The following is a 12,177-nucleotide window of genomic DNA, read 5'->3' on the forward strand; positions in this document are numbered from 1 at the left end:
ATTATTTTCTTAGATGATGCAAGAAAAGTACTTATTAATTAATCAGAGAGTCCAGTTCTCAGTCAGATATCAAGATAAGATGTTCTCTCTCCCCGCTCCCCCCGTTTTCTATTTCTGTTGATGGCTCTCTCATTCTCCCTGTCTCCTCAGCTCGAAACCTTGGGGTCATCTTTGACTCTTCTCTCTCCTTCTCTGCTCATATCCAACAGACCACCAAGACCTGTCGTTTCTTTCTTTACAACATCCGTAAAATCCGCCCCTTTCTTTCCGAGCACTCTACCAAAACCCTCATCCACACCCTTGTCACCTCTCGTTTAGACTACTGCAATCTGCTTCTTGCTGGCCTCCCACTTAGTCACCTCTCCCCTCTCCAGTCGGTTCAAAACTCTGCTGCCCATCTCATCTTCCGCCAGGGTCGCTTTACTCATACTACCCCTCTCCTCAAGACCCTTCACTGGCTCCCTATCCGTTTTCGCATCCTGTTCAAACTTCTTCTACTAACCTATAAATGTATTCACTCTGCTGCTCCCCAGTATCTCTCCACACTCGTCCTTCCCTACACCCCTTCCCGTGCACTCCGCTCCATGGATAAATCCTTCTTATCTGTTCCCTTCTCCACTACTGCCAACTCCAGACTTCGCGCCTTCTGTCTCGCTGCACCCTACGCCTGGAATAAACTTCCTGAGCCCCTACGTCTTGCCTCATCCTTGGCCACCTTTAAATCTAGACTGAAAGCCCACCTCTTTAACATTGCTTTTGACTCGTAACCACTTGTAACCACTTGCCTCCACCTACCCTCCTCTCCTCCTTCCCGTTCACATTAATTGATTTGATTTGCTTACTTTATTTATTTTTTTGTCTATTAGATTGTAAGCTCTTTGAGCAGGGACTGTCTTTCTTCTATGTTTGTGCAGCGCTGCGTACGCCTTGTAGCGCTATAGAAATGCTAAATAGTAGTAGTAGTAGTAGTAGTAGTAATAGGAAGCAGCAAAATTAAGATTGCATCAATACTGTAAAGGGAGATTTATGCAAATTGACATCAACAACATGAATTTCTCAGTGTTAATCATCCACTTAAATACAGCTTTCGTGTCACATAGAAGGATTCTAACTTTTCAGATTATAAGCGTGGACTTGAACTTTATTTGGACAGCCTATCTTATGGCAGCAGGGATCGCTCAGAAGTGCTGCACTGCAAAAAAAAAAATGGTGTTTGTTTCACGTTCAGAACTCATTGGTGTGATATAAAAAGGCTTTCAAAAAGCATCGCTTTAAGGCAAAAGGTAAAAGGATCCTCCCGGATTCGATTACAAAATCTTTAAAAGTTAATATGTCTCTTTGTGACAAAAGGTAAAATAATTAAAAGAGGAAGCAGTAAGATTAAACCTGCTTTATTGCCTTAGCAGATCTACATTTAACTTAAATACTGTTGAGCCAACATTAGAAGATCAGATACAGCTCCCAAGTCTCATAAAAATTAACAATATTAATAATGGAACTTTTCTATCAGAGATTTTTATTATAGGCATACCTTTAATCTTTGTCCTAACAGCCTCATTCTCAGAGTGGAAATTTAGTACATAAGTAATGCCACACTGGGAAAAGACCAAGGGTCCATCGAGCCCAGCATCCTGTCCACGACAGCGGCCAATCCAGGCCAAGGGCACCTGGCGAGCTTCCCAAACGTACAAACATTCTATACACGTTATTCCTGGAATTGTGGATTTTTCCCAAGTCCATTTAGTACTGGTTTATGGACTTGTCCTTTAGGAAACCGTCTAGCCCTTTTTTAAACTCTGCTAAGCTAACTGCCTTCACCACGTTCTCCGGCAACAAATTCCAGAGTTTAATTATGCATTGGGTGAAGAAAACTTTTCTCCGATTTGTTTTAAATTTACTACACTGTAGTTTCATCGCATGCCCCCTAATCCTAGTATTTTTGGAAAGCGAGAACAGACGCTTCACATCCACCTGTTCCACTCCACTCATTATTTTATATACCTCTATCGTTGTCTCCCCTCAGCCGTCTCTTCTCCAAGCTGAAAAGCCCTAGCCTCCTTAGTCTTTCTTCATAGGGAAGACGTCCCATCCCCGCTATCATTTTAGTCGCCCTTCGCTGCACCTTTTCCAATTCTACTATATCTTTCTTGAGATGCGGCGACCAGAATTGAACATAATACTCAAGGTGCAGTCGCACCTTGGAGCGATATAACGGCATTATAACATCCTCACACCTGTTTTCCATACCTTTCCTAATAATACTCAACATTCTATTCGCTTTCCTAGCCGCAGCAGCACACTGAGCAGAAGGTTTCAGTATTATCGACGTGTTGTACTGCAAAGAGAAGGCATTTCTCACAAACACGTGGCTGCTGGTTGCAGTCAAAATACTAAGCATACAATCAGCCCTTCCAGTGCAGACTTTAACATTTTCTGCTTTGTTGTGAGATTTGTCTCATTTCTCTTCATTATGCTGTGAGATCACTCCTGTTGAATAGTGAACAGAGCATTTTTCTCTTTCATGGTAAGAAGGAGAGCTCAGGTTCCAGGGATTTATTTTAGTTACATTTGTACCCTGCGCTTTCCCACTCATAGCAGGCTCAATGCAGCTTACATGGGGCAATGGAGGTTAAGTGACTTGCCCAGAGTCACAAGGAGCTGCCTGTACCTGCAGTGGGAATTGAACCCAGTTCCCCAGGACCAAAGTCCACCACTCTAACCACTAAGCCAGTCCTCCACTAGCAACATTCCATGTAGAAGCCTGCCCTTGCAGCCGCAGAGGCTTCTGTTTCTGTGAGTCTGACGTTCTGCACATACGTGCAGGACGTCAGACTCACAGAAACAGAAGCCTGCGCGGCCGCGTTGCTGATCTGCAAGGACAGGATTCTACATGGAATGTTGCTAGTGGAATAGCAACATTCTATGTAGAATCTCCAATAGTAGCAACATTCCATCTAGAATGTCAAATAGTAGCAACATTCCATCTAGAATCTCCAATATTTATTTGTCTTACATTTGTACCCCGCACTTTCCCACTCATGGCAGGCTCAATGCGACTTACATGGGGCAATAGAGGGTTAAGTGACTTGCTCAGAGTCACAAGGAGCTGTCTGTGCCTGAAGTGGGAATTGAATTCAGTTCCCCAGGACCGAAGTCCACCACCCTAACCACCAGGCCACACCTCTTCTAAAACATATGCGCCTGAATTTCATAGTGTTCGACTCCAAAGGAGGCGTGGCCATGGGAGGGGCATGGGCTTTTCCTGAATTTAGACGCGATGGTATAGAATACCCACATTTCTGCGCCTAACTGCCACCAGTCGGGTACAACAAGTGATCTCACGAAAAGTTAGGCGCAAAAGGTTAGATTCTATAAACAGTGTCTAAAAAAAAAAAACCGCACACTTAAGCGGTATTCTATAAGCATTTATAGAATAACACATAAGCGGAGAGCTCGTGCCTAAATTTTGGCGCTGCAATTTTTACTGATGGAAACATGGCTCGCTGGCACCCCTTCCCTCTTCTCCCACTGGTTTTTACCGGCACTACATGCAAGTTGCAACAAAGGCAAAAGCAGAGGTGAACAGCTTGTTCCTAACCCCCCCCCCCCCCCCTCCCCTTATCTCTGCTTCAGCATGGCATCGGCGCATGCGCCGGATTTCAAGCGAACGTGGTCGACTCGTAACCAAGGAAATCCTGAAAGATAATTGCTGGCAAAAGAAACGTCGCGCTCGGCGGGCGGGCGCACGCGCGCTTCTCCTTCCCTCGCGCCTGCTGCATGGGCCCAACGTCAGTCCTTGCAAACCCGCCCTCTAAATTCTCGCGCCCTCTGGAGCAGCCGCGCGCTTTTTTTTCGGCGGTTTCCGATTGGTCGAGAGTGACAACTGGGGAGGGTTCGTCGCCGGATGTTGTTGTGCGGGTGCATGCGCATTGAGGCGTTCCGGGGACGGCGGCGCGGGTTGAAAGTGGTGCTCAAAGTTAACCAGGTGAAAGGAGAAGAAATTGGTGCCGGGTTCTGGAGCGAGGGTGCCGAACCGACCCACTGACGACCCGGGGAGAAGGTCGAGGGAGCGCGGCTCGTCGTTCCTCAGCCGCTAGCGAAGGACGGATCCTGGAGAGCGAGCGCAGGCCCGAGACGGCGCGCGACAAAATGGCCAATAAAGAAAGTAAGCGCGTGAGGCGGGGTGGGGGTGAAGCAAGTCATTGTGTCTTTTTCTTCCTCATCTACCCTGCTCGTGGCAGGAGGTGCAGGAAGCGCCTGGGCCCCTTCCTGACATATCACCTGCGAATAAGAGATGAATTAATATATTTATTGCATTTGTATCCCACATTTTCCCACCTATTTGCAGGCTCAATGTGGCTTACATTATATTGCAAAAGATATAGTTATGCACAGAGAAAGAGGTTTGTTCTAAATGAACATATTACTGTGTAAGAATTAAGGAAGATATGTCTGTGGAATAATTTACATAACACATAATGAAAAAGAAAAGAAATATGGCTAATATAATCAGGTTAGAGGGATTAGTAGGTGGTTGGTTTAGATATAGAATACTCTACTACTACTTGACATTTCTAGAGTGCTACTAGGGTTACGCAGCGCTGTACAAAATAAACAAAGAAGGACGGTCCCTGCTCAAAGGAGCTTACAATCTAAAGAACGAAATGTCAAGTTGGGCAGTTTAGATTTCCTGGGTAGAGGTTAGGTGCTGAAGGCGATGTTGAAGAGGTGGGCTTTAAGCAGAGATTTGAAGATGGGCAGGGAGGGGGCCTGGCGTATGGGCTCGGGGAGTTTGTTCCACGCGTGGGGTGAGGCGAAGCAGAAAGGGCGGAGCCTGGAGTTGGCGGTGGTGGAGAAGGGTACTGAAAGGAGGGATTTGTCTTGAGAGCGGAGGTTACGGGTAGGAACGTAAGGGGAGATGAGGATTGAGAGGTTAGGAGGGGCTGCAGATCGAGTACATTTGTAGGTTATTGCAAAAGATATAGTTATGAACAGAGTAAGAGGTTTGTAATAAACTAAATTAACATATTACTATGTAAAAATTAAGGAAGATATGTCTGTGGAATAATTTACATAACACATAATGAAAAGGAAAAGAAATATGGTAATATGGCTAATATAATCGGGTTAGAGGGATTAGTAGGTGGTTGGTTTAGATATAGAATAATCAAGTTCTAACCATTGGTTACATAAAGAACAAGTGTAACATAATGGATAAAATCAATTCAATAAATCAGAAAACAGACTGATTAAACAATTCGATAAATCAAAAAACAGACAGATTCTCTAGTAAGTAATGATGTCTGCCTTTTCCTCCTCCCTCTATGAAAGCTGGGAGGGGGCTGCAGGGTTTGGCCTCTAGTGTAAATCTTTAAAATTTCATTTTTATAACACACATTTTTGTACTTGTTTTATGCTAGTCATTTTAAAACGTGTATTTGTTGCTGAAGTTCGAGCTGGGTTGGTGGATGGTGATGGAAATAAGAGTTTAATCCTGGCTGCTTTCCCTCGAGCCTTTGGTAAAAGAGCTGTGTTATGTTACTATGATATAGTCGAAGTAATTGTACAACGTTTAGAATAAGACTTCTTCATTTTGTGCTTAGGAAAATAGGACAAGTTAACATTAAATCTTTATAGTTTTGTGCTGGTGATATAAGTATCTGGAAAAAGCTGGCCACTGTTCTGTGTATAAGAACAAATTTTGCATATAAGTAAAAACATTTTTAATACTACTAAACATTTCTAAAGCGCTACTAGGGTTACGCAGCGCTGTACAATTTAACATAGAGGGATGGTCCCTGCTCAAGGAGCTTACAATCTAAGAGACAATCAGTATAAAAATATAATCGTTAATTCTATATAGAATTCAGAAGCTGTTGCTGTTTCTGAAAAGATATTAACACTGGTGTTGTGTAGTTATGCATACAGTCTTAAAAAAATGTGTGGAGCATAAATCCTGCTCTTATTTCTAGGACAAGCAGCATAAAATGTATTGTACTGTTTTGGGATCTTGCCAGATACTTGTAACCTGGATTGGTCACTGTTGGAAACAGGATGCTGGGCTTGATGGACCTTTGGTCTGTCCCAGTATGGCAACAGTTATGTTCTTATGCGTTGTGGAAGGCATGGATTAAGATTATAACTGAAAATTTCTGGTTCAAGGACTTCAGCAGTTTTGTGGCTCCCAAACAAATCGAGCATATGCTGTTTACTAAGGGAGATAATGAGTTTCTATGCCCTTATCACATTGCAAGGGACTCATGGTCATTTAGTTCAGAGAAAACTATTGAGGGGCTGTGAGATACAATGAACAGCAGAAAAGAAAAGGCATTTATGCCAATCTTGCACAACAGCCTTGGTCTGCCAGTCTCTTGTGCAGAAGGAAGAAGAGTAGGGATTGCTGAACACAAGAAGGCCACCATCCACATGCTGACTTCCCACTGTCATGACAGAACATCAAGCTTACTTCAGCCCCTTTTCTATGCCATCTACCTCTTTTCTCACCCAAGTTGCCTAGAACTTCTGAAAGCCCACTTAATCACTCATCTCTCTCTGCAGGCATAAGGAGGGGTATTTATTTTCAAATGGCTTGCCTAACACTGTTAAAAAGATATGGTGCTGAGCCAGCATGCCACATTCACCGTATCTAGTCTTAGAAAGTGAAGCGCTGAGCTAGTGCCATCTTCACAGAAGTAGCTAAAACAGTAAGAGCCAAGCAGTCGCCTACAAGGGGGGGAAGAGGAAGGCTTGGGTTCTGGAACGATTTAGGGAGAGCATTTTCCATCTCACAGATAGGCTGCAGAGAATACCTTCTCCTGCTTTAGACTTAGCCTGGCCTCAGAATGACATCCTATAGTATATCTCCTATCAAACTGAGCTCTCTTTTTCATCAAGCACTGCCATTTCCTCCCCTCACCCTCCCCACTGACAGTTTGAACTTCGTGGGTGTGGCTTGGATCTCTTTCAGGGAGAGAAAACTAACAACTTATAGCAGCAGCTTCAGAGAGCATTTTCCATCTCACAGATAGGCTGCAGAGAATACCTTCTCCTGCTTTAGACTTAGCCTGGCCTCAGAATGACATCCTATAGTATATCTCCTATCAAACTGAGCTCTCTTTTTCATCAAGCACTGCCATTTCCTCCCCTCACCCTCCCCACTGACAGTTTGAACTTCGTGGGTGTGGCTTGGATCTCTTTCAGGGGGAGAAAACTAACAACTTATAGCAGCAGCTTCAGAGAGCATTTTCCATCTCACAGATAGGCTGCAGAGAATACCTTCTCCTGCTTCCACCCACCCTACCCCTCTACCCACCCACCCCTAGAGTGACATGTCTTATATAACCTCCCTATCAACCCACTCATTACTTTTACCTCACCCATTTCTATTCTTCTATCACCTTCTCCCACTACTCCAACCAGAGTTACACCTAATCACACTGACCACCCTTCAACATCTTCTGTCCTTCTGTGACTGTTCTCTTGTGCTTGACTGCTTAAATATTTTAAATTTAAATGCTTTACTTTTTGTCTATTAGATTGTAAGCTCTTTGAGCAGGGACTGTCTTTCTTCTGTGTTTGTACAGCGCTGCGTACACTTTGTAGCGCTCTAGAAATGTTAAATAGTAGTAGTAGTAGAACAGGGTGCCTTAGTAAAGACTGTCCAAGGTAGGATTGTGAACGGCAAGGTTGGACTTGGGTTTCATTACATACTTTTTTAAATCCAAGCTTTGATACAGTGAGTAATTCCCTGCCCCAGAGGGCCTAATCTGTTTTCATCTGTGACATTGGAAGTTATATGATTTTTGACCAGGGTTACAAGGAGCATCAGTGGGAAAAGTAGGATTTTTTTTTTTTTACCTTGGCTCACCTGGGTCTCAGCCTGCTGCTCAAACCACTAGGCTCTTCCAAATTATTAAACGTATGCAATATGAACAATGCCCAAAACTCATTTGTTAAATATTGAAGGAAATGGTATAGATGTAAGTAAAGCTCTGTGATACATCTGGTGTCAGTTATTACAGTTAAAACATTGGTTTATTGAGAGGCTTATTAACTTTGATTAAAGGGTTGCCCCATAAGGTGGAATGAAGGGAACTAGAGCTTGAAAATTCCATATAATAAGTTCATGCAAACAAGAGAAAGAGGAAAGAATTATATTATTATTTTTCAAATGTTCTGGAATAAATAACGGCAAAAGATGGGGTCTTAAAGAAGAGCCCCACATCAGTTGCTCCATTGCTAACCAAACCGAACATTGATTGTAGAATAGCTTATGACTTTTGGTGTCAGGTGTGGTCTTTTCTCTCAAATATTCTTCCTGTATAGGTTCCACTTACTCCAATTATTATTTATTTATTTATTTATTGCATTTGTATCCCACATTTTCCCACCTTTTTGCAGGTTCAGTGTGGCTTACAATATGAGTTGAATGTTGGAAATACAATTTATTACAGATAGTTAGGGATTATATTAAGCAGGGTGAGACGAAACAATTGAGGTGTCGTTAAGGGATGTGATAATGGAACATAGGCATTGCAACTTTGGAAGGAAGCAATGGGAGCTAAGGGGCAATAAAAAGACATGAAGTCCTATGGTATATAACTTTCCTTGTGTAAAGGTATGATTGATGTGATAATACGGGAATGGGAGTTCCGAGATGAATGTACGATGCATTAGTGAACAGTAAGTATGGACTTTATGTGTTTTGTTTTTTTCCGTAGACTTGTTCGAAAAGATGGGTCTTCAATAATCTGCGGAAGGATGCTTGCTCGTAGGTTGTTCTTAGGTTGCGCGGTAGTGTATTCCAAAACTGCTTGCTCTTGTGAGAAAAGGTTGACGCGTGTAACTTTTTGTATTTCACGCCTTTGCTATTGGGGAAGTGGAGGTTAAGGAAGGTTCGAGATGATCTTTTGGCATTTCTGGGTGGTAAGTCTATCAACTCTGACATGTAGGCTGGGGCTTCACCGTGAACGATTTTGTGGACTAATGTGCATACTTTAAAAGTGACGCGTTCCTTGAGTGGATGCCAGTGCAGTTTTTCTCTTAATGGTTTTGCACTTTCATATTTTGGCTTTCCAAAGATAAGTCTGGCTGCCGTATTCTGGGCTGTTTGAAGTTTCCTCAGTGTTTGTTCTTTGCAACCTGCGTATAGTGAGTTGCAATAATCCAAATGGCTGAGCACAAGGGATTGCACTAGGCTGCGGAAGACAGATCTTGGGAAGTATGGTCTTATCCTTTTTAGTTTCCACATGCTGTAAAACATCTTTTTTGTTGTGTTGTTTGCATGAGTTTCAAGCGTTAGGTGGCGGTCGATGGTGATTCCAAGGATTTTTAGCGTTTCTGAGACTTGAAGGTTCAGGTTTGGAGTGTTTATGGTTGTGAATTCTTTTCTGTTGTATTGAGAGGTGAGAATCAGGCATTGAGTTTTTTCTGCATTTAATTTCAGTTAGGTTTATGTTTATGTTTAATTTATGTTAGGTTCTGTGCTATTCCAAGATCAATTGGATGTTTTCCAACAAAAATTACTGCACATTTTAGTTGTTGGCTGCGCTGAAACTGGTTCTTATGCATTGGAAAGATAATTCTATTCACTATTCTACTTTTTGGTGGCATTCAATTTTACAGATTCATAAATTTGAAACCTCTGTTGCAGATAAAATGGGTGAGGTGTTCTACTGCTAAAATTTGGTCTCCTAGATAATTATCTGAAATCTTTTAATTTTAGGTCACTTGTTTAAGATTTATTATTTTGATTTGCAGGGGTTTTTTTTTGTTTTATTTTGAATTCTGTGTTACAGTTGATATTGCTTGATAAATTGTTTATCTTTTCTATAACCAATAAAATTCTTGGACATTAAAAAAATCCATTAAAGTTTTCAGTGACTAAACTATCCTAAAACTTAAGTCAAAATAAATAGCTCTCTTAAGCTGGTCTTTAATGCTCTCCAGTAGCATCTGCCCTTGAGGCTTCCTTTCTCTAAGAATTTGGCAGGAGAAAAATAGCAAAATAAGCTTATCCCCATTAGGAGGAGACAAGGGAGTTGTAGTTGGGGTGGGCGGGGGGGGGGGGGGGAGCTGACAGGAAAGAAAAATTGTAGAGGAAAGCAGAAAGGAGAAACTTGAATGGAAAAGTGCTATGGTTTCTGAGCTTCCTGGCTAGTGAATACAGCTTGCAGAGGGAAAAGAAGGAAATCAATCCTTAAACTAGACGCCATTATTTTTTACACTCCCTTTCCAGGAGGAAATGAATCTTACTATTCTAGCTTCAGACCTTGGGACAGGAAAGTGCTGAGGAAATGTCCCACTGTCCAAGGTCCTGTAAAATTGAGACAAAACCAATCAAGCAAAACCATATTGAAAAGCAGTAGGAATGGGTCGTCACTGGAAGCAAATGTCATTTGCTGATTATAGTACGCGTTATCGGAAAAGTGTTCATTCTTTCCTACGTGTGATATATGCACACAATTAATATTTATTTCAAAATGAGAACAACAAAGTTCTGGCTGCCCATCCCTAAAAAGCAGTACTTGATAGATGTGAAGAATTTTGAGCAATTGCACAGTGTATAAAATAAAGTGCTGGAGATCATTTTGAGTTTGTGGTGGTCAGGACTTATCAGCTTTGCAACTGTATTATACAAATTCTTTTCATGTTGTTAGTGCCTATCCACTAATGACACTGTGGTCCTAACGGGAGCGGTTTTATCAAACCAGTTTTTTTAAATTACTTTGGAGTCCTTTTAGTAACCTTGGGCTAGTCGCTAAACCTAACCTAACCCTAACCACTAGACCACTCCTCCACACTTAGGAGTGGAGGAGTGGCCTAGTGGTTAGGGTGGTGGACTTTGATCCTGGGGAACTGAGTTCGATTCCCACTTCAGGCACAGGCAGCTCCTTGTGACTCTGGGCAAGTCACTTAACCCTCCATTGCCCCATGTAAGCCGCATTGAGCCTGCCATGAGTGGGAAAGCGCAGGGTACAAATGTAACAAAAATAAAATAGATACTATTGGAGATTCTACATGGAATGTTGCTACTATTGGGGATTCTACATGGAATGTTGCTACTATTGGAGATTCTAGTGGAATAGCAACATTCCATGTAGAAGGCTGCGCAGGCTTCTGTTTCTGTGAGTCTGACGTCCTGCACGTACGTGCAGGACGTCAGACTCACAGAAGCAGAAGCCTACGCGGCCATGAGGAACTGAGTTTGATTCCCACTTCAGGCACAGGCAGCTCCTTGTGACTCTGGGCAAGTCACTTAACCCTCCATTGCCCCATGTAAGCCGCATTGAGCCTGACATGAGTGGGAAAGCGCGGGGTACAAATGTAACAAAAAAAAAAAAAACAACATGCTTAACACGGCTAAAATTGGAGTATTTTGGGATGCAGTATGTGGGCATTCCTGTGCTAACTGGTTAGCACATCTGCATTACCATGTGAGTCCTTACTGCCTATAAACTAGGTAGCGGTAAGTGCTTACAAGGTAATAAAAAAAAAATGGCAATATTAGCATATAACCATTAATACAAAAATTTTAAAAACTTGTGACATTTTAGGGCCATGGTAAAATTGGCCTTAGCTCACGGGAAAGACCTGTGGAAGGGTACACTGAGGCTATTTTTTAATGCAGCTTTGTAAAAGGACCCCTAACTTAGATATGTATTACAATTTTTTGATAAGCAGGTATAAGTTTTTTCAAAACTCTTCATTAAAGGATAGCCCAGAGTATGGTCTTGTGATGTATGCTGGCAGATTTTTGCTATAATTTTTCTTTCTGAATTTGTTAGAAGCTTGCCTTTTTTTTTGTTTTGTTTAACTAATGTTTGCTTCAGATTAGGTAGTGTTTGGCAGAGTAGGGAGTATTTGTTTCTAGTGATTCATTCTCTAAGAAAGATTTCAGTTGGTGTTATTTTTCTAGTAATAACACAGCATGTGGTGGTCAATGCAAGCAGCATACTTTGCTTTACGTAATAATGTGTTCTGCATGCATTGCATCTCAGTATTAGTCGGCTAAATTAACGGTGCATTATGGTAATGTTAAGGTACGTTGGATTTTTGGGACTGTAGCCTTGTTTTAACGATGCTGTTAGGACTTTGAAGTCAGAGCATGTATTGTAGTACTGTTTGGCTTGGCTGTCTAACTTTTTGTATTTGAAAGGTAGAAGCTGGAACTGAAAG

General features: G+C 42.1%; 1 protein-coding gene across 1 annotated transcript in view; it reads left to right on the forward strand.

Annotated features, from left to right (window-relative positions):
• The first annotated feature begins 3,806 nt into the window (after window positions 1–3,806).
• Window positions 3,807–12,177, forward strand: part of RBBP7 (RB binding protein 7, chromatin remodeling factor) — a 40,053-nt gene continuing 31,682 nt past the window's right edge. Inside the window, exon 1 of the mRNA XM_030202301.1 lies at window positions 3,807–4,165. Within this exon, the coding sequence (XP_030058161.1) occupies window positions 4,150–4,165 (16 nt within the window). The 5' untranslated portion in view covers window positions 3,807–4,149. The remainder of the gene's footprint in view (window positions 4,166–12,177) is intronic.

The sequence above is a fragment of the Microcaecilia unicolor genome, chromosome 4, assembly GCF_901765095.1.
Source record: "Microcaecilia unicolor chromosome 4, aMicUni1.1, whole genome shotgun sequence".
In the NCBI taxonomy this organism is placed as follows: Eukaryota; Metazoa; Chordata; class Amphibia; order Gymnophiona; family Siphonopidae; genus Microcaecilia; species Microcaecilia unicolor.